At 41.2% G+C, this 21854-nt stretch overlaps 1 protein-coding gene across 6 annotated transcripts in view; it reads left to right on the forward strand.

Annotated features, from left to right (window-relative positions):
* Positions 1–373: 373 nt before the first annotated feature.
* Positions 374–21854, forward strand: part of LOC146525139 (uncharacterized) — a 51712-nt gene continuing 30231 nt past the window's right edge. For 4 of the 6 annotated variants that reach the window (XM_085161513.1, XM_085161521.1, XM_085161546.1 and 1 more), the window contains exons 1-14: positions 375–529; positions 2981–3039; positions 4723–4878; positions 9432–9566; positions 9749–9862; positions 12216–12371; positions 12574–12750; positions 12836–12958; positions 14107–14220; positions 14687–14990; positions 15160–15275; positions 16795–16912; positions 16999–17090; positions 17188–17338. In XM_085161513.1, the coding sequence (XP_085017639.1) occupies positions 2995–3039; positions 4723–4878; positions 9432–9566; positions 9749–9862; positions 12216–12371; positions 12574–12750; positions 12836–12958; positions 14107–14220; positions 14687–14990; positions 15160–15275; positions 16795–16912; positions 16999–17090; positions 17188–17338 (1801 nt within the window). In that variant the 5' untranslated portion in view covers positions 375–529; positions 2981–2994. Of the gene's footprint in view, positions 530–2980; positions 3040–4722; positions 4879–9431; positions 9567–9748; positions 9863–12215; positions 12372–12573; positions 12751–12835; positions 12959–14106; positions 14221–14686; positions 14991–15159; positions 15276–16794; positions 16913–16998; positions 17091–17187; positions 17339–21854 lie in introns of all 6 variants that reach the window. The other 2 variants (XM_085161532.1, XM_085161556.1) reach the window with 2 other exon arrangements.

Consider the following 21854-nt stretch of genomic DNA (forward strand, 5'->3'; position numbering starts at 1 on the left):
CTTACAGAAAGCAAAGAGTCATTTTAGTTTTTATCATTTAAAAAAGGAGAAAAAAGAAATATCAGATTGAAAGTGGTGCTTGATAAAACTATTGTGGTGACACACTGCTTGCCAACAAAATTAGGGTTCAGCAAAGGGCCGTTTAAACGAAAGCGGAAATGGTAAGACGATCATTCTCTTGGTCGCTGGTTTCTCTTTGATAAGGATTAGAGAGTACAGCGTGCCTATTCCAGTGTTTAAATTTAAATGTTTAGCTAATGGAAGACTTAACTCCTTTATTGTGGACAAATACATTATTTCTATATGCAATGTGTAACTCGTTAATAATTATACACAGATGGGTACCCTCCGGACTCCCGCAAAGATAACAGAAATGCGCATGCGCATTGTCATCCCAATTGTCTATTGACAAACGTGAGCAATCTGTCCTGTTTCACTTTAGTCGTCAAGAAGAATAAAAATGTAATATTGCAGGATTTGGTCAACGTGGCGATCTTTGAAGTGGATTCTTCATGACTTTGTGAACCCGGTGAGCTGTTGAAAGTAATGTTTTACCGGGTATAAGATGCATGACATAGCGAATTTCTCGTGCGGCCAAGATGAAATTCCGAGCTAACTATGTTAGCATGTAGCTGCATAGCTGACAAGATTAAGTTAGCTGGTTGGATTAGCGTTAGCTATAACTGGTCATTTAAAAAAAACCTGACCGACCTGCACAGGGCAGCCCCTAAAGACCTGCTGCTGAACGAAGTGCGAAGCGTTATGAGGTCGGATGACTTGTGGTACGGGACGGTCAGTTATAAGAATTGCTGATCCCGGCTGCTAACTCAAGCTCGGCTAATGTCGATCAAATGTTAGAGACGCTACATTTCTTAATTTTCCTCCTATAACATGGCGATTCTATTATGAATTTAGTGTGTGTATAATCACCATATAACCGCGAGCTTGTGTTTCAACAATGTTTGCCTGCAGTAGCTTAAACCGTGCTCCTAATTTCCATATATTAGGCACTCTAGGAGGATTTAAGGATAAAATACCACACATTCCCAGTCTGACCGGGAATGATTCTGCGTTATAGACTTCATGCAGACTTCAGTTGTTCTTCTTGCTTGTGGCTCATTGTTGCTTGAAACTTGTGTTTGTAGGTATAATTCGCAGAAACCTAAAAAAGTCCTGAAATTCATGAAAAGCTACACTGTGGCATGAATCGGAAAACCAGTTTGACCTGATATTTCCACCTAGCGTCACGTGGGTTGGACGGTTCAGCGAGCTGAATGAATTTGGCTGATCATGCACCCTGTTGGTGCACTATGTGAAGCACAGGGCCTCGAGTCGTGGTCAGTTTAAGCCTACGTTTAGTCTTGCAGTGGTTTGAGTGGAAGATCAATACCTGTCGGTCTGGATTTAAAGAAGGACATGCCTTTTGTTGCTCCAAATCAGCTGATGGCCTGTTGGAAAGTTAGTCTTTACAGTTATATTTAAATCTATCCTTGGTCACCATTCAAACAGCCCCTTGTCTGACTTGGCATAGCTTTGTCCTGTTAGCTCAGGTGACCTGAAAACCTTCCTGCACTCCTCAGTCAATCTGATATTCTAGAGTGCTAGTAAATATTTTAAGAGCAGACATTGTGAGCACAGTCTTGTGTCGCCTGTAATGCTGTGACTGCTGACCTTCTAATTCATTTACATTATTATAGGCTTTCGTTGTCAATTATAAACATTTTTTTTAGAGAACTTTAGGCTCAGATTAAATAGTGTTTCTGATATAAAGCCCGTCTCACAAGGGCAACCATCTCCACACCCTAGGCAGCAGCTGACTCACTTGCATCACCACAAGGCTTTAATAGTTCTTCTAAAGCAGGGGTGTCAAACTCAAATAGACAGTGGGCCAAAATTCAAAACTGGAACAAAGTCGCGGGCTAACGTTAATATTTATTGAAATATATTTATTCCTCCAGATATAAGAATGAATCTTTTCTTATGGACTCAAACACGTTTTGCTGAAAAACTGAATATGGAACAAGCAAAGCTTAATACTAAACAATATATATATTAGCTGTATAATACCAGTAGGCCAGCTCTAATAGTAATTTGGTATGGCTTCGCGGGCCAAATGTAATTAGGCTGTGGGCCAAATTTGGCCCGCGGGCCAGAGTTTGACACCTATGTTCTAAAGGTTTACTTAGTGAAATCTTATGACTTGTACTTCTTCCACGTAGTCCTTCCTGAACAAAGGCTGACTTTGAGTCACATTGGCTCATCCCGAACTAAACAAAAGTGAGTCTGAAGAGGCTAAAGTGCACCACTGTTAGAGAGGTGACGAGTGAATGCAAAGAAATGGTTTTATCCTCATTAGACTGTTTTGTCTTGAGAGCTGTTGGATGCCAAAATCCTTGCTGATATGAAAGAAATGAGATAATTAGCCCAGCATATTGCTTTGGATGATTCACAGTTCCATATAAGCATTATTCAGCTTCTGCTGAGCCTTAATGCAGGCCCTCATTTTATCCTATGTGAAACAAGATATACTGCTCCTTCCCGTTCACTCCTTCTTCTTCTACTCTTTGTAAACAGAAGTTTGAACAGCAGGTGGGTGGGGCTTTTAGGCTCACCATCAGAGCGGTGTGGCCGAGGTGACCATGGTACAGATATCTGTTCATTGCTGTTATACAGAACCAAGATAAAAAAACAAAACAAAACTGCCTCTTGGCTCACAGGGAGTATTTGTACTTACACTGAGCAAATTGTTGAATATGAATGTTCACCATAGCAGTGAAAAAAATGTAATTTAAAAGAGCAATCAGTGAAAAGTTAAAATAATGGAGTAAATAATTTTAATCGGTAGATGGGATGTAGAGGTGTGTGCCGTAAGATGTGGCGAATAATACATGCAGATTTTCTTCTTGTAACACACTGAAGAGAACTGAAAGGGGAAACATTGTTACTCTGTGAATATTTACTTTTTGTGTTGATGTTTCAGGTCCAGGAGTCACCATGCTTAAATGGTTTTCTGGTGAAGAGGGAGAGCCCGGCTCTGGAGTAAGTACACACAGGCTCAGTAATCACTGATTATCACCGATAACAAACTATATTCTGAAAGATTACACAAGCGTTAAGCCCTTAAAGTGCTAGACTTTGGCACACTGGAACATTGGATTGTTTCCAGATTTTGCCCCCATCACCTTTTCAAAACCACAGCTGCTACAAACGCTACAGAGTAACCTTTCTATGTACCTCACAGCATTTTTCACACTGTGCTGAATCATTTCATGTCATCTCACGTGGTGTCATTATTATATAAAAAGCATTAAATTAGCTGAAAGGAAACCTGTTGTAAGCTATGCAGTGCATTTTGTATCCAGATGAACTGGAAACTGTGGGACTGCTGGCTTTGACGTGGCTGCCTGTGAGGGCGCGGAGTCACTGTTAAAGCTTAAAGCTCCTCACATCCGGATCCTCTTTGCTTTATAGCTCATATGTTGACATTCGGATTAGTTCTGACTAGAGCTGGGCGATAGAACGATAACGATATGTATTGCGAAATAAGTTTCTCTCGATAGAAAAGTTAAACTATTGCGATAGACCTCATCTCGCTTGTCCTCTAAAAAAAAAAAAAAGAACAGCCAATCCAAATTAACTAGCGCAGAGCCGAACCAATCACAGCTGCAGCGTCACGTCACGTGACTTGTTACGTACAGCACAAGTGCCAAGCCGCACATGTGTATTTGTTTGGGAAGCAGCCAGCCGCCCAGTAATGGAGGAAATGAGTGTGCTGACTAGAGAAAAATCAACCGAGAGCGTGAGCGAAGGTTACCGAAATGTGAAGGTATTTCGGCTATTTCAAGTCTGATAAAAACAGAGTAGCGCACTGTAAATTGTGCCGAAAGCAAGTCTGGAAATACAATAAAGCGGTGCATGCTCAGTCTCTGACTGGAAGCGCTAATTCGTCATTTGGCTTTTGTCAGACTAAAGTAACTGTTAAACTGTTTGAAAAGCTCAGCTATACAACAAGGAGAGATTGAGAATTTCCTTTTAGTTCTCAGTTTATTTGATATTGACAAAAGTTAGTCAATTCTGTTCTTCTGTAAAACAAACTAAGATTTATTTTTAGAATTAATATTTTGTTTCTAAGTGGAATTGACAATTTAGTCTGTTTTGTTTGTTCTGTTTTGAAACTTAAACACTTTAGCGGCTGCCTTTTGTGTAGTTTGCAATATTTGCCTTTATTTATCTGAAAAAGTCTCATGTTCCTTAAGTACATCTACCCTGTTGAACTTATTATGGGAAATAAATATTAAAATCAAAACAAGCTGCTGATTATTTCACATTTTACCTGTGAGCAACGGCACATTTAAATCTTACAAATATAGTTATTTGGCTTATATCGTGATATATATCGTTATCGCCTGAAATGAAAAAACATATCGTGATATGAAAAAAATCTCATATCGCCCAGCTCTAGTTCTGACTAACTGATGTAATCAGTGTCAATTTGCAAATCATATTTTACATTTTCTGCACTCTATTATAATATTACAGTACTATTACTGCATTATCATTCTAATACTTCTCACTCATATATATGTTCAGTGTCTGCATAGTCTACAGTACACAGTTTCTAAACAAAGCAGCGTTTTGTGTTGCAAATAAACGTGAGCGCACTCACTGCAACATTATCAGCGTTCCTTTCACTGACTCACCACCTCGTCCGTCCCGTCTCAGGGCTCGGGCTCTCCACCCAGCCACGCTGGTGGTGGAGAGATTCCTGTGGAAGAAATGGCAGAGAGGCTGACCCAGACTGAGCAGCTCGTCACTCAGCTGAAGGAGATGATTCGTGAAAAAGATGCAGCTCTTTGCTCCAAAGATGACCAGCTGAAGGTGGGGACAATTTCTTCTACAATGTTAGTCCAATGAAGAGCTGTGCATCTGGTAGGACAGTGTTGTCCAGTTGTGCCAAACAGGGATCATATTTCTCTGATTAAACCATGAAAAACATGCTAACTTTTGACTTCACTATGCTAGCCAGTTATTATACAGTCAGGTCCATTAGTGTTTTGATAATTATATATTTCTTGAAATTTTGCCCAACATCATCAGAGTGAAATTTAAATTAAAGCATCAATATATGATTGGAGTGCAAACTTTCAGCTTTATTCAAGGGTTTAACAAAACTATTGCATTACTGTAGCAATTACAGCTATTTAGTTATGTTTATACATAGATACATACATCCTCCTTTTCACAGGTTTAAAAGTAATTGGACAATCTTATAAAATTTTTAATGCAAGGGTTGCTTTTAATAGTTGGATTCACTCTGCCCAAGACCAAGTTACTGGGTTCCCAACCTGTTGGGCAGGCCTCAGCCTGTGGTGCCGTGAGGTTTAGCAATACCAGCTAGATATAGTTGGGGTCTCCTCAGCACATGGCTTGGAAACAGTCTTTTGGACGAGAGAGTCATTTCCTTACGTATTCAGGTCAGAGAACGGATCCTGACTGTCCTTTATGCTTATGCACTGAATTACACTGTTAGACAGTTGGGTGAAGAGAGGGGCTGAACTGTCGTCTGTTCACCACCTGGGGGTGATTTGGCAGAAGGTGCTGAAAAGGCTAGACGCACCCAAACACATAGTGAGGGTGTACTGGGAGTAGAGCAGGGCGATATGACCAGAAATATTTATCACGATATACATTTGAAAACGATATAACTGACGATATAATTGACACTAGACAAAATACTTTACGACTCCACAACTTTATTAGTGCAAAAAAAACCCCCATCAATGTATTTTCACTTAAACAAGCAGCTTTTTTATCTGCATTAAAGTTATATAAAAATGTAACAGTGCAAATGCAAATTCCTTACTGACAGTTTAACCAAAAGGCATTTCCAGTGGAAACTGGTCGACATATCCTCAGCATAACCATGTATAATATCCACAAAACTTAAAAAGAGGTTATACACACACAATACGGTAATATTATGTTGAAGCACAGTACGTATCACTCCGCGAGGCTCCGCCTACGATAGCCGTAATGCTCCGACAATCCATCAAGCGGTGCGGTTTCGTAGCTTAGCAAAGTCGTACTAAAACATTTGACAGATTTTCGAGCGCCGTGCACATAAAATCGTTTCGAGGTCAGTAAACACAACCAGAGTTCAAACATAAGGCACACGGGATTATAAGGGGCTCTGTCGACTTTCAGAAAAATCAAAGGATTGATTTTAAGTGTGCCGTATTTTCCAAAACACACGGTAATAACGACGGCCCGCTAGCATGCGCTACCAAAAATAGTGCTTTGTTGTGTATCTGACGGACGAAAGCTAAACCAGCTCCACTTTCACCCTTCTCATTCTCCGTCGCCGCCATGCTTTTTCCGCCATGTGTAAACAAAGGCACTGTGCATGCGCGTTTTACCCATATTCTATCGCGGTATTTCATTTTCTTATTGTTGCCCAGCGTTATACCGGTATTACCGTGAACGCTATGATATGGCCCAGCCCTACCTGGGAGCATGTTGCAGTGGCCTGGGTCCACATGAAGTTTAATTCCCACCTCCAGCAGAAGTTTGACATCATTCTGAAGAAGGCTGGGCAGACAGGTACCTGCTCAAATCTGCTGCTGCAAGATAAGTGTTAAGTGTAGAGCTGCTATTCCTCTATATTGAGAGGTGGATTGGGCGTCTGACCTGACGCTTTCTGGGTGAGGTGTTTTGTACATGCTCTTCTTGGAGGAGGCCCTCAGGTCAACCCCGTACACAGTGGAGAGATTCTCAGTCTGTGTTCCTCTGGATAGGCTTGTGGAGATGTCTGGGCTTTGATGGATTGGCTGAACGTACCAGTTTATCAATTTAGGTTTTGCTATCTCTTATTGAATCTTTACAATACAAGTTCAACCTTAGTGCTCAGTTCACTCGATTTCATATCTTTTATCTACTTACTTTCTCGTGGAATGATGAGGGAACAGATGTCTGTAAATCCTAAACTGTTGATACAAGACTTTGGTTAAACACCTTGAGTTGAAGCTGAAAATCTTGAGTTTCATCTTGGTTGTTTGATTAAAAATCCCCTGTGCTGGTACACAGAGGCAAATTTGCCATTGTCCAAACACTCGACTGTAACTGTAACTGTATTAGAATCAGATTAGAAGCAAATTCTGAATGAATGTTTGCAAATTTCACCTCTAAAGGTACAATTGTTAGTTTTAAATAGAGACTGACACGCGCTGTTTATAAATGGTGGCCTCAGCTGTTTATCATACAGTAGCCACCATAGCTAGAGATGTACACTTAGACCCTTTTCTAGCTGTTTTTGGGCTCCCAGTCAACACTGGTCTAACCGACCCTACACACTTCAAAATATTAGCCTTTACATCACTTTTGGCTAGACGTTGCATCTTACTCCTTTGGAAATCTTCAAAGCCACCTTCAGTTTCTTTTTGGTTTAGAGATGTGATGTCATTTCTTAAATTGCAAAAGATAGGCCTTGTGGCGAAGGGCAAATATAGAGAATTTTATCGTATCTGGGGCCCCTTCGTAAACTATTGCAAGTCATTAAACGCTCTACCAGCTGATTAATATCATATCCCCCCCCCCCTTTTTTTGTGTGTGTGTTTTGGGGTTTGTTGTTTGTGTTTGTTTTGGGTTTCTTCTTAGGTTTTGTTTTGTTTGTTTGTTTGTTTTTTCAATTTTATTTAAGCGTGGGTGTATTATCGTATCTGTTCATGTAAGAAAAACTAAAAAATATTTGAGGGGAACAGATTGTATTGTCATTGTAAACTAAAGTACACTTGTCTCTCAATAAAAATATGAAAAAAAAGAGAGATGTACACTTAAATAGAGATGGGCAAGAAAACTGAACTCAACTCAGACTTAACTCTTTTCGATTTTGAGATATATGTATTTAATATGTTTATGTTGAAATGCACTGGCCCAGTAAAGCAGTTCTGGAGATATCAAGAGAAAGAAAAGCAGAGAAAAACTAATTAAACATGAACCTATGTGCTAATTTCCAACTACACATTGTTATTTATGGATGTTTCTCATTTGCAGTTGAAAATGAGCCCTCACACTGGGCTGTCAGTGTGTTCTTGAGTAGCGTGCAGATATAGCTAAAAATGTCAACATTGTTCAGGTTTTGATAGAAAATCAAGCAAATAGACAATACAACTACATTGGACCTGGGAGTGAAGAACTGGCTACTAACATCACTGAAGATCAATGGACTAAGGCACAAGAACTGGTTCACTCCACTTCTGTCTGCTGCAGGCACGGACTACTACAATTTAAGGTCCTGCATAGGCTCCATCTGTCTAAATTGAAGGTTTCAAGGATGTTTCCAGGGGCGGACTCAAGATGTGATTGATGTGGCCAGAATTCTGCCTCATTGTCACATGTTTTGGACATGTCCTAATATCGCTACCTACTGGTCTAAAATATTTAAAACTTTGTCTGATATTTTTCAAAAACAGCTCCCCCCAGACCCAGTAATGGCACTATTTGGTGTAGCTACAGTTAAATACTTAAATAATAAACAAATTCGTGCTCTGAGTTTTATAACATTGCTTGCAAGACGCCATATACTTCTAAATTGGAAAAATAAAGCCCCCCCCCAACTCATTCTGCTTTGTTAAGAGACACAATGTATCATTTACAGTTGGAGGGGGGGTGTGTGTGTTTGTTTTGGGGTTTTTTTCTCCTCTCCCCCTCCTTTGTATATACTTATTTAGGTATATAAATGTGTATGTATAGACATAGATATATGATTGTTTATATAATGGTAATTATATTTTATGTAAAAAGGACAGGGAGAGGAAGGAAGGGAAGGGGGGAAAAGGTAAAAAAAACTATGTCACTGTAAATGAGAAACATACTTTGTTGCCTGATTTGAATAAAAAACAAAAAGAAAAAAAAAAGAAAATTAAGCAAAAAAAGGGGATGTGGGTACACAGATGGATCCATTTTTCAGAGATTAAGTCTATGAGTAAGTTTTTCCAGTGTGCAGGACTCTGTATGGTGTTCCTTGATTTATGAGGACTGTGCTTAAATTATTCAATCCTCTGAGTCATCACATAGATTGGGAAATGGAATATTCCTGGTGACTGACGGAGGTTAGTATCTGAGGCAGGCACAACGGGTCAAAACAGTTTTTAAAGCTGCTCTCTGACTTGGATCTTTCAGTGAGAAACATCAACTGTGTTAAATATTAAACAGTCGAGCCTTTCAATGCACAGTAAAGACAGGAATGTGTTTGATTTAGCAACCGCGCTACAGGAGAGTGCAAGCATTTCCTGCATTGTAAACCTTTGCTGTGCTTCCACACACACATCTAAAACTGCCAAAGTTCACTTTTTATTAACGTGTCCTAAAATGTTACAGTTAAACCATCTGGTCTGATGACGTAACCAAGCACTAAACTGGAGTTGTGTTTTCAGGCTGAGAAGGAGGCCTGTGAAGCCAAACTGTCCAAACTGCGTCTGCAGAACAAGGCCAAGGTGACGTCTCTGACGGCACAGCTCGAGGAGCTGAAGAAGCAGCAGGGGCCGAGCACACCAACACACGGCAAAAAGGTGCACGCACATCCAGAGCTGAAGGGTTAAACGTAGAAATGAATAAATATCAAACGTTTCCCAGCGATTCAGTGCACCATTGGCTTTATAAGCTCAGACACAGTCATGCCATGTGGATCCCATTTGAATCATGTTCTGCTCTGTTTCCATTGGGATTGTTAAAGTGCTGTCTTCATGTTTAGGGTTCATCAGAAGGAGGAGAGCAAGCCAGTCGAGGCAAGATTGTCCTGCTGAAGAAGAAGGTTGATGAACTAGAACAGCAGCTCGGACAAAGAGATGTGGAACTGGAAACCAAAGTAAAGCATACTTTGATTTTGATGCCTACCAGATGAAGGGAAATGAGATATTTCCCACTGATGTTACTCGGAGTATTGTTGGAACCAGGGTTTTAATAGTTTTGCAATTTTCATTAGTTTTTATTTTTATTTCGTTTTGACTTCAGATTTTCAATTTTATATCAGTTTTAATTAGTTTTTACCAATTGTTTGCTAGTTTAGTTTTTATTTTTTTTTGAAAATCCTTAGTTTCAGTTTAGTTTTGATTAGTTTCAGTTATAGTTTTAGTTGTGTTTGCAATAATTAAGTGGAACAAAATCCCAGTTTCATCATATCAGTCATTCTGCTCATCCTTGGGTATGTTGCTATTCCAGCTACCATACTGCACCCTGGACAGGTCACCTGTCTGTCGCAGGGCTAACACGCAGAGACAGACAACTCACATTCCCACCTATGGGTTCTTTAAATAAATAAATAAAGGCAGATGAACAACCATTGATACCAGGCAACTATAAAATGTATATCTTGGCCCCAATGAGACTATTAACTCTCGCAGCACCGGGTGTTCGTAATTTTGGTTCAAGTGAATTGATAAATTTTTTGAAGGCCATTGACTCACACAGTTGTGTAGATATCCCCGTCCTGTTGTCTCGGGATGCATCACGCTGCCTTGCCTGGGGTTAGTTTCTGTTTTCTGGGGATGAGGGTTGAGTGTGCTCCCTTACCTTCTCAAGCTAAGCTAGGTTAGCCTTCTTGTGTGAGCTTTTCAAGTGCACTTTAAGGTTTGTGGGATTTTTTTCCCTTTAGAAATGTCCCTCATAATTTGTCTGTTTCCACTACAAGACACTTGCTTTATCCAAAACACAGTCATATTCAAAGTAATCCCAAATTGGACTCTGGCTCCCGACTTTTCCTGACATGATTCTGCGCGTGGACGGAGCAGCGACACAGACGACTCGACTAACGTGCTGCCACCTGCTGGCATAATGAGACACAGCAAGAAAAAAATCTGGAAACTAAACTTCATTTTCACCCTTGACTCTTGTATGACACGCACACGTCAACGAAAACTAAACACATTTTTGCTATAAATTCAGTTAATTTTAGTTAGTTTTGTGAACACTCATTCCAGTTTTAGTTAGTTTTCCTTTTTTTGTTTCTATTTTTATTTCCGTTAACGAAAATGTTTTTTCACTTCTAGTTTTCGTTATTTCGTTAGTTTTCGTTAACGATAATAACCTTGGTTGGAACGCACATATGTGCTTGTCTTGGCCTAACTAGCCTTACCCTGTGTCTCCACCACGTCCACTTAATTATTTGGAGTTATTTTTTTATAATTACATTTATCTTTCTTAATTTGAATTATAATCACAACAGAAGAACAGCAACGGCAGCTAATTTCAGCAGAGAATAAAGAAATGGCCGCAGGAAACGCAGCTCGTATCGACAGAGATGAATCCAGTACATTTATGGAAAAATGTCACAGTTTACTCTAATTTTCCTGGCTCCATATTTTTTTCTTCATTTCTTCTTGTAGTTACAGAATAATCATCCTCTCCATGAATATGCGCAGACAGCACCCACGTGGTGCCACTGAGCAAACGGATGTATTCATTTCTTTTTCTGTTGTGACATATCCTGAGGTGTACGTAGGGCTGTGCGATATGACCAACATCTCATATCCCGATATAAGAATTCTATCGTCCGATAACGATATAAATCACAAAAATTTAACATTTTCTGTAAATTCTGTGAATCTCGACTTGCGTGAAGTGTTTCCAGCTGTGCGTCGAGTGTTTTAACCGATGCATGAAACGATACATTTTTAGACATAAGTTGTAACGGCCGCCGTTTTCTTTGTGAGTATTTATTACACGGCGTGCTGCGGGGAAAAGCCTGTTCTAACGTTTGAGTCTAAGGTTTATTTTTTAGCACCTGGCGGCTCTTTTTTACTTCTCATCCGTAAATAATCTGCATCTTTTACGTGATTCAGTTTATTTTGAAAAGTCTCAACAGGACCTTGAGCTTTATTGTGAAAGGTTTATGTGGAACAAGTGGACATGCGGTGGTTTTACAGTTGTTGTTGCTAACGACAACGCATAAAAACAGGCGCTTGTCCGTTCGTAGTGTGGTTATATTAAATATAAGAGAAAGAAAGAACTTTAATAAATCAATATAGCCACTACAGTGACATCAAAACCTTGAAAAAATATTGCCGTAAACGGTTTATTTTGCGACACCACGAAACAAACAACAGCGTAAAATGAAACGAGACGTTTTTATATCGTCATCCGATATATATCGTTATATCAAACAGCCCTAGGTGTACGCTTACACTTTGAAATCTAATTTTTCTGACCAATACTTTGTGTAGATGAAGGAGTTGGAGTCTCAGCGGCAGCGTGGTGAAGAAATGGACGCCATGCTGACAGAGAAGGACAAGAAACTGGCAGAAAAAGAGGCCTACATTGTCCACCTGCAAACAGCGCTGGCTGGAGATCAGCCCATCACACCTGCACCACCACAGAAGGTCATAAATGCTTTGAGCATGTAGAATCATCTCACTGCGTTTTTCTTTGTCGTTTTCTAATCCAAATACTGCACGTGTTAATAATAGGCAGACGAAGTTAGAAAAGTAGAAGAAAAATGGATTAAAGCTGAGTCACAACAGGTGATGTCTTGCATTGTCTCAGAGATGCGCTCACTGTCACTCATGTGTTCTCTCCCCCCAGGCTGAGGACGGCGGGGCGATGCAGGAGCTGCAGTTGCTGGTACAGAGCTTGACTAAGAAAGTGGGTGAAGCAGAGGAGCGCTACAGTTTGCTGCAGGAGCAGACAGACAGCCTCAAAGACCTGCTGGCTACAGAGAAGGAGCAGTACAGCCAGAAGGAGAGCATGTACAAGCAGAATGTAGGTTTTCAAAGGAGGACAATGCAGCTTCTTTTGTAGAATTTAGCTGTCTCGGGTTCACAATGAGTCGTGTGCTCGTTTATAGATCCAGACATTCAAAGACATCATCATCCAGAAGGACAGCCAGCTGATGGAGATCAACCAGATGCATGAACAGGAGCTCTTCAAGCTAGCAGCCAAGTCAGATGCCAGTGCAGACTTGGAGCAGGTAACACGGACATTTGAGATTACATCCCACAGACAGTCAGGAGTAGGGATGGGTATCGTTTAGGTTTTATCCGATACCGGTGCCAAACCGGTACTTTTGAAACGGTGCCGGTGCTTAAACAGTGCTCAAACCGGTGCTTAAAGAATGGAGAACACAAAATTGGTCCAAAAACCTCTCATGTTCAGCTGTTTTTTGTAAAAAGATAACAATGTTAGCCTTTTCTGCAGCTATGGCGCATATATGGTATCACTCTTGGCTGGAAGCAGCTTAAACAATGGAAAAAACACAAACTTTGTCCAAAAACCTCTCATGTTTAACTGTTTTCCACTTTTTCTTTGGTCATTTTAGCCTTTTTGGCCAGGGTGAAGGGAGTATCTGCCATCAAACAAGAAGACAGCCGCATGTAGCTATGATGATGTTTGCTAGTTCACCTTACATGCATTAATGTAATAACGTGGTTAGCCTACTCAACGTAAATTACACACGAACAACATTAAGCTACTCACGCAGAGAAGAACGGCTGCTGCTGCATCATCATCCTCATCATTTCTGCTACACTGGCAGGGCTAGGGGCCAGGACTCTCGTCTTCGGGTTTTTGGGGGATGTTGCTAACTCCGGGTCCGATAACAGGCACCACACCCGCAGTAGATGTGCTCGGTGTGAGGTCTCGCAGCAAGCTATCAAATACGGCGCATTTCTCGGCTTTTAAAAAAAACGCTATGCGTCGCCAGGTGTTTCATCGGATTCGAGGTGTTACCTTTGACAGTATCACAGTATCAGCTTAAAGCACTTGTTGCAGCTGCTGAGTTTGCATCTTTTGCTGTGAAGTACAGCCAGACTTTTGACCGCTTCGCCTTGGGCATTTTTAATCTGTAGCTCTGCTCTAAAAGAACGTACGTACCTGGACCCGCCTACTATCCTCGGAAACGTAAAATGATTGGCTAGAATCTAAATCCAAAGTGTATCACAGCTCAGGAAAAAAAAGCACCGAAATGTGCGCTGCTTTTCAGTCTGGTTACTACCGTTTATGTCAGAACCGGTGCTATCATGGCATCGGATACCGGAACCCATCCCTAGTCAGGAGTTCATGCAACTAAAAGAAGTTGGAATTTTGGTGTTGTTTGTGAATCTGTGCTTTTCTTTTCAGCTTCTGAAGGCTCTGAAACAGAAGCTTCATGAGAAAGAGGAAGTGCTGCTGGGTAAAACTCAGGTCATTGATGTTCTCCAGGGAGAGGTGGACGGGAGAGATCAGCAGATAAAGGTTAGCAGACTCGCCGCTCCTGTTTGCGTCTCAATAAAGACGTTGGTGCTTTTCCTTGTTTTCTGTCGAAAAAATCAATTTCCATATTTAATAAATGTCTTTGAGCTTAAACGCAGCTTCAGACTGTTGTAAACACTCGTTTTCAGACCAGAGAAGAAATATCCCTAATGTTGCTTACATGTAGCGAGCTCAGGGGGAGGGGCTAAAACAGCTTGTTTCAGACAGAGGATGAAATGAAGGGTTTCACCAATCTCGTTGCATCATGCAAAGCATGCTAAGTCCAAGAATACAAATATAGTGCTGAAATAATCATAATAGTTCCCATGTAAATATTGTATCTGGGAAATGATTGTGATGCAGTGTGCTTCACTTTTCATTCAGCCTATAGAACATTCTTATTGTTGTTTCTTGACATTCTTCAACCTAACCTTTAAACTTATGTGGAACAAATACTTTGTCAACGCAGGAACTCTCAGAGCGGCTGCAGAGGCTACAAGTCGAGCGAGAGAGCCTTGAATCCAAAATGGAGGCAGAGAAGCATGTGATGCGAGCACAACTCCGTGACCTGATGGAGAAGCAGCAGGCAGAGGTGCAGCGAATGACCGAGCAGCATCGAGCACAGCTGGATCAAACCCAACAGGATCTCATGAGGCAGCTGGAGGAGCTGAGGAGAGCCCAGGCAGCAGCACCACCTGCCAGTCAGGAGGCATCAGGAAGTGGAAATGTGCTCACAGATTCAGCTTCCATCCAGAGGATAGCTGAGCTGGAAGGTTGGTTCTTCATTTTGATGATTTATCTGAACTCCTTCAGAGTTCGGTTTGTGTCGTTTTCCCATGTACATCCTGGGAATTTTTAGTTTGTTCACAAAATGCAGCAGAACATGAGGACATTTTCAAATTCTTTCAGTGCTTCAAACTTTGTCTTTTGTTATTTTTGCAGCACAAGCAAAGCAGAAAACAGATGAAGCCAGCAGATCAGAGGCCAAGTTCCTAAAAATGAAAGCTTGGTCGAAAAGTCGCATCAGACAGCTGGAGGAGGAACTGAAGAGAAGCCAGGTGAGGGTTTCAAGTTGTCCAAGTCGGATGGACAAAGCATGTTGTGCTTTTGTGCTGTGCTTATGGCAACGATCCCAAATTCACTGCCAGTGCCAAAGTGAGGTCAGGCTGTATTGAATGAAGATGGTCAGTCCAGATATCAGGTTTCAGGCTTGTACAATTCTGTTTTGGTCAAACATATAAAGAAATAAGGGCTGTTCATAACGTAATAACGTAAATAACTCCTGCAGTCAAGAGAAGCCACTGATTGTTGAGCTATGATAAAACCAGCAGTTATTCAAGTATAAATGTTACAGTTGTGTGCAATCTTTATCAATAAAACATAGAAATGTAGATGTTTATGGTGTACTATACTACAGCGCTCCCTCGTTTATCGTGGGAGTTACGTTCTAAAAATAACCCGCGACAGGTGAAATCCGCGAAGTAGCAAATTTTATGTTTTTTTACAATTATTATAGATGTTTTAAACCCCTCACTACACACTTTATCCACTTTTCTCAGACAGGCGTGAACATTTTCACACTTTTCTCTCTTGTTTAAACACAAACTTCAAACCAAGTCCAGTATTATAGAACGAAACCAACAGCAGCTGCCTTTGACGGTCCAAAGCGTTTCGTCGAGTTTTTGTTGGGGAGAAAACTAAAACAAAAAGTCCAGCACTTCAGAGTCACACTGCGATCAGAGATTTATGTAGATTTGACAAACTGAACGCGTTCTGTAAAGTACAGGAGACACGGCACGGAGGAGAGTGATTGACAGTGGTCTACAGCCAATCAGGACGCAGAACATAAAGCGCTGTAAAAAAAATTAAGAAATAAATTAAAAACCAGGAAAATTGCACACAAAAAAATCCGGGAAACAGCGAGGCCACGACAGGAGAACCGCGGTACAGCGAGGGACCACTGTTTGTAGATTTAGAGTTGATTTCAGTGTTAAATCGTGTAACACTGCGTCTTACAGCAGCGGTCTCCAACCTTTTTTGCGCCACGGACCGGTTTATGCCTGACAATATTTTCACGGACCGGCCTTTAAGGTGTCGCGGATAAATACAACAAAATAAAACTAGTACCGGTACCGAAAGAAGATTTATTCATAACACACGTGAAAAGACCCAGAAAAACCGAGTAAACGATAAAAACGATAACAAAATAACGCTGAAAACCGATAAAAACCCTGAAAACCATACATTTCCTCAACTCTTGTTGAGGTTGGGCACCGCTGTCTTACAGGATATAACACTGTTCTGAGTTGTAGGGAGAGAGATTGCTTTCTCTTTGGTGTTGTTAAAACGATACCTGTTTTTAGATTTGAGCTCGTTCCTGCTCGCGCTGCTCGTCATGACCATAAAGCTGATGCAGCGTCCGTCACGTTATCCGTTTTCCTTTTATATCAGCCAATCGTCTGCAGGACGCCGTTTTCAGTTTGTTATCCAGAGTGAAAATCTAAAACGCGTCAAAATGCTGAAAGTCATTTGGTAAGCAAAGCTGCCAAGTAAACAGACACGTTTGACTCTATTTAGGCTGGAGTTGCCCCCCCGGACCTGACTGCCCTGCGGAGTCGCATCACTGCACTCGAGGAGGAGAGAGAAGAAAACCTCTGGAAGGTGGAGCAATACGAGGAGGTTAAAGCAAAAAACGGTAATAAAATTCAACTTTCCGGAAAACGCTTTAGGGAAATCCTCAGTTCAAAAATGAACATTGTTTTTGTTCGATGTTATCGTTAGAAATGCTGGAGGCAAAGTTGGTGGTGTATGAGGAGCAACAGAGGACACTACAGGCAGACTTGGAGCAGTTCACCAAGAGGGCTGCCTCTCAGGTCTAACACCCAGACGCTTTCTTAAACCTGCTGCTTTTGTTTTACATTTAATACTCACGGATGGCCTCTTATCGCTTTTTGCACCTGCTGAACGTAGGCAAGTGAATCAGGCAGCGCTGACGACACTCAGAGCCAGGTGCTGGAGTGGCAGGAGATGGTAGCTGAGGTGGTCAGTGCCAGAGACCGGGCCAGGGAGGAGAAGGCTGCCTTGTCCCTCCGTATCAGCCACATGGAGGAGGAAAGAGAGGGTAAGACTTTTGCTGGAGGATGAGTCGAACTCATTTAGATCAAATTAGCTAATGATGGTGGGATCAGTTATAGCTAGGAGGTAGAAGCAGGGTTAACATCAGAGTCACAGTTAATCTGCTCAGCCAGTGTGAAATAACGACACACGTCTGCTGACATTCATATATGTGAAGAACCTAAAAACAAAACTTTTTCATAAATGCAAGAAAAGACTCGCAGTACTTCATACGACAGTAAAACCTGTTCTTTAATACTTTAAAGCTGTGCTGTATTTCTGTTCCTCGAAATTCAACTTTAATTATTTAGTCATTCTTAAAGCCGTTAGTATATCAGAGTACACATCCTCTGTTAGCGTCTAAAAAGGAACTTAGTGTTACTATAAAACACAAACTCTGATCTCCAGAAGTTGATTCTGTTCATCTGGACGTAGCGTTTTCTGGGAGAAACGTTTCGTCACTCATCCAAGTGACTTCTTCAGGAGGGGGCCTAAGGGTACATCTGTCACCATCTTACAATGCTGTGATTGCAGCCATTCCCCAACTCTCTGTGAATGGTACTCATGGCCATTGATCAGTGGTTGTTGATCAATGGCCATGAGAATTTGCATAATTATGATTAAGGAACTGACCTCACAGCCCATTGTTCCTTCAGTGGGCTGGTTTAAGTCATTATGCAAATGTACTGTTTATAAGATTGAAACCTGCAGTCAGCTGAGACTGAAGACGTCACCTGATGATGACGAAACGTTTCTCCCACAAAACGCTACGTCCAGATGAACAGAATCAACTTCTGGAGATTTACTTTCCTGGATGATTGAGATGCATCAAGACACAAACTCTGATGTCTACATTTTTGGCATTTTGTTTGTTAACACAAATGTGGATCACGGGGTTCTGTCAGAGGCGAGTTACCTTAGTGGTAGCTGTGGTTTTGGGGAAACTTTAGTTCAGTTCTGGCATTACTGTGCCTCCGATCTCCATTAACACTCTGGGGTCAACGGATGTGCGTCAAAATCACATGACCAATTTAAGACGACACAGCAACAAGATGCAGCGACCCACAGTCTCCATTTCCACTTGGGTCGAAAGTGCAGACTTAAAACTATACACCAGTTTTTAAATTGTGTTGATAGGGCGCGTAAAACCAGAGTTAAGATAAAAAATACACGCAGTGTTTTTTTCTGAATAAAACAGTGGTGTTTACTGCGGGAAAAATGTCATTTTCTAAGGAGAGCGCTAGCAAACACTCTCTGCTTGCAAGCAAAATTTAAAAAATAAAATAAAAACACCCCTTTTCTATTGGTGTTAAAGTGTACCATGTTGACCAATCAAAAAACTTATATGGCAACATGTGGCACTTGGTTGTTTAGGAAGAGGGGGAAGTTTTAGGAGTGACACCGGCGAGAGAGCGAGCGAGTGAAAGAAAGAAAGAGAGATTTGTGATGTTTAGCGTGTTCGGAGGCTGTAGTTAGTGTGTAGTTAGTGTGTAGTGTAGTCGTTGTTTTGTTTTGTGTGTCAGTTCTTCTAGTGCATAGGTGTCAAACTCTGGCCCGCGGGCCAAATTTGGCCCGCAGACTGATTACATTTGGCCCGCGAAGCCATACCAAATTACTATTAGAGCTGGCCTACTGGTATTATACAGCTAATATATATATTGTTTAGTATTAAGCTTTGCTTGTTCCATATTCAGTTTTTCAGCGAAACGTGTTTGAATCCATAAGAAAAGATTCATTCTTATGTCTGTAGGAATAAATATATTTCATCGTCATCATCATCAACTTTATTTATAAAGCACTTAAAAAACAACCACAGCTGACACAAAGTGCTGTACATTGGAACTGTAAAATAAAATTACACGAGATATAAGTAAAAACCAAATAAAAGAAGAGTGAAATCATTAATTAAATAACTACTTCAATTAAAAGAGAAACTAAGTCTCACTGAGGTTAAAAGCCAAGGAATAAAAGTGGGTTTGAAGACGTGATTTAAAAGTGGACAGTGAAGGGGCCTTTCTAACGTGCATATTTCAATAAATATTAACGTTAGCCCGCGACTTTGTTCCAGTTTTGAATTTTGGCCCACTGTGTATTTGAGTTTGACACCCCTGTTCTAGTGAATATCACAGTTGCTCCAAAAAAGCCTCCAAAGGTAGATTGTAGGGCTGCACGATTAATCGTTAGAAAACCGCGATCTCGATTCATACTTATGTGCGATCTCATTTCCAACAATTTTAAAAAAAAAAAAAAAAAAAAAAAAAAAAAAGAGACGATTGTACCGCATTTTGATCCGGGACGTAATCTGCATGAAAACAAGCGCTCACTCTTGCTCAACAGATGACGAGGGCGGAGCCTTATACCACGTGATACAGAAGCTAGCTGCTAAAATTAGCAGGGAAAAAACAACGGAGAGCACGTCAGGGATGACGAGAATGTGACAGGAGAAAATCCGTCCCGGTCAAAAACCCAAACATCAATAACGGGAACCTTATACAGCGCTTCCCTATACCCGTCGAACTCCCGCAGGCACAAAGAAATTACGGAGGCTGTTACTTATCACCTGACCAAAGATATGGCTCCATCAACACTGTGCAAAACGAGGGATTTAGGAAAACGATCAACACCCTAGACAAACGCTACACAGTGCCGTCCCGCAACTATTTTTCTATTGTTGCACTACCTGCTCTATACACGCAGTGTCGAGCAGCGGTGGAGACGCAATTTCAAGCAGTACAACATTTTGCAGCAACGACAAAATGTGAGACATTTGTTGTTTTTATGTTTATTTATTGTTTTTATGTTCAGTCTCAACTGTTACGAAGTTGATGTGCAGTTAATAAGTGCAATAAATATTTATACTGGGAAAGAAAATCGTGAGAGAATCGTGATCTCAATTCTAAGCAAAAAAATCACGATTCTCATTTTATGCAAAATCGTGCAGCCCTAGTAGATTGCTGAAAAGAATGATGCCAAACAGGCAAGATAAACCGTGTTTAAAGGGGAAATGTAGACGTAAAATCAAAAGTAGTCAAAAACAGGCAGTTATACCCTGGACCCCAGAGCGTTAATGTTTGATCAACTTCAGTCTGGACTAAATGGAATCATTTCAAATATATTTCACACACTTTGTTTTTCTCATAGAGCTAGCTTGTTTTACCATTTCCGTCATGTTCCTGTGTTGTTTGACTGAACAGTACTTTGTTTTCTTCATTTTTTCCCCATCCTCACTGTTGTCATTGGCGAGATTTGGTTTACTCTGTGCTGCCTCCCATCTCATGGACCTGCACCCCCTCCCCACTCTCCCTGTCCAGCCCCTGCTCCAGGGATGGGAGCAGCCACCCAGAACAGTTTCCCATCAGTTTTGTGCACGCAGGCTCCTCCAAACCTCCAGTGCAGCTCGTGCACACTGTACTGCCCGGAGTTTCCCTGAATTTTGCATTTGCAGGTGGAAACGACAGGCAGTACAGTGTCATGCTGCACGTTAGAGTCTGCGGTTTAGTTTAGTCTCTTCCTTTCTGTCCCGTGTTGTTCTTTTCCATTCTTTACCCTTTTTGTTTTCTTCTTTCTGTTTCTTCTTCTCAACTTTTGATTTCTGGTGTGCTAAGATATCTGGAATCACCAACAATAATGAACTGGTCTCAAATATAATTAAAGAAAATTGCTGCTCTATTGTGGTGGGATGGTGGGTTTGCACTAACCCTATTAAAAAGACTAATGCATATAACCTCATCAGAGCTACAAGGCCGACACCAGAGCCTATCCTCCATACAGACACACACACCTAGCTTAGTAGAGCTGTGCACAAGTGCCACCTTCTCAGATACTCGGTCATTGTGTAGGTATTTGTGCTTTTCAATTTGGATATTTGTTTTGTTTTTGTTTTCTGTTTGTTTGTTGTTGTTTTTAAATGTGAAACTATGCATGCCACCTCTGCTTCAGATGTTTCACATTTCATACTGTGAAACATCTGTATTACTGCTCAGCAACGTGAGCTGTGTCCCAAAACGTCGGCTGCATCCTCCGGAGGCCACATTTGAAGGCCGATTACGTCACAGCCAGGCGACGAAGGCTGTCCCAATTCGTCGACTCCTTCAAATGCGGCCGACAAATGCGTCCTTCATTTCCCCGAATTTGAAGGATGGGTCGGGTGTGTCCTTCGTGGCCCACCATATCCCAGAATTCATAGCGCGGCCCAGCCAAATTTCAGCTGCCAACAATGGCGGCCGCTACTAAGTTTTAATATTACTCTTATTAATCTTTCTGGGCCACAAAATAAACTTTTAACATATTTTCAGGCGAGAAAGTAGCTGTGTAAACCTCAAATATCTGCTCGGTTTATCAAGACATCGCATATTTGCAAAAGTGTGCCGACGTTTTCGGAGAAGTCTGTTACCCACCTGCTCGATAGCAAGACGGGGGGTTCAATGGTCACTCCAGCCGGCGAGAGCAGCGGACTCCCGGCTTCATCGTTTTCAGACCCCCGCTCTTTCGCTACTCAGGTTAAACATGATATATAAGTCACT

This window comes from Neolamprologus multifasciatus, chromosome 1 (genome assembly GCF_963576455.1).
Source record: "Neolamprologus multifasciatus chromosome 1, fNeoMul1.2, whole genome shotgun sequence".
NCBI lineage: Eukaryota > Metazoa > Chordata > Actinopteri > Cichliformes > Cichlidae > Neolamprologus > Neolamprologus multifasciatus.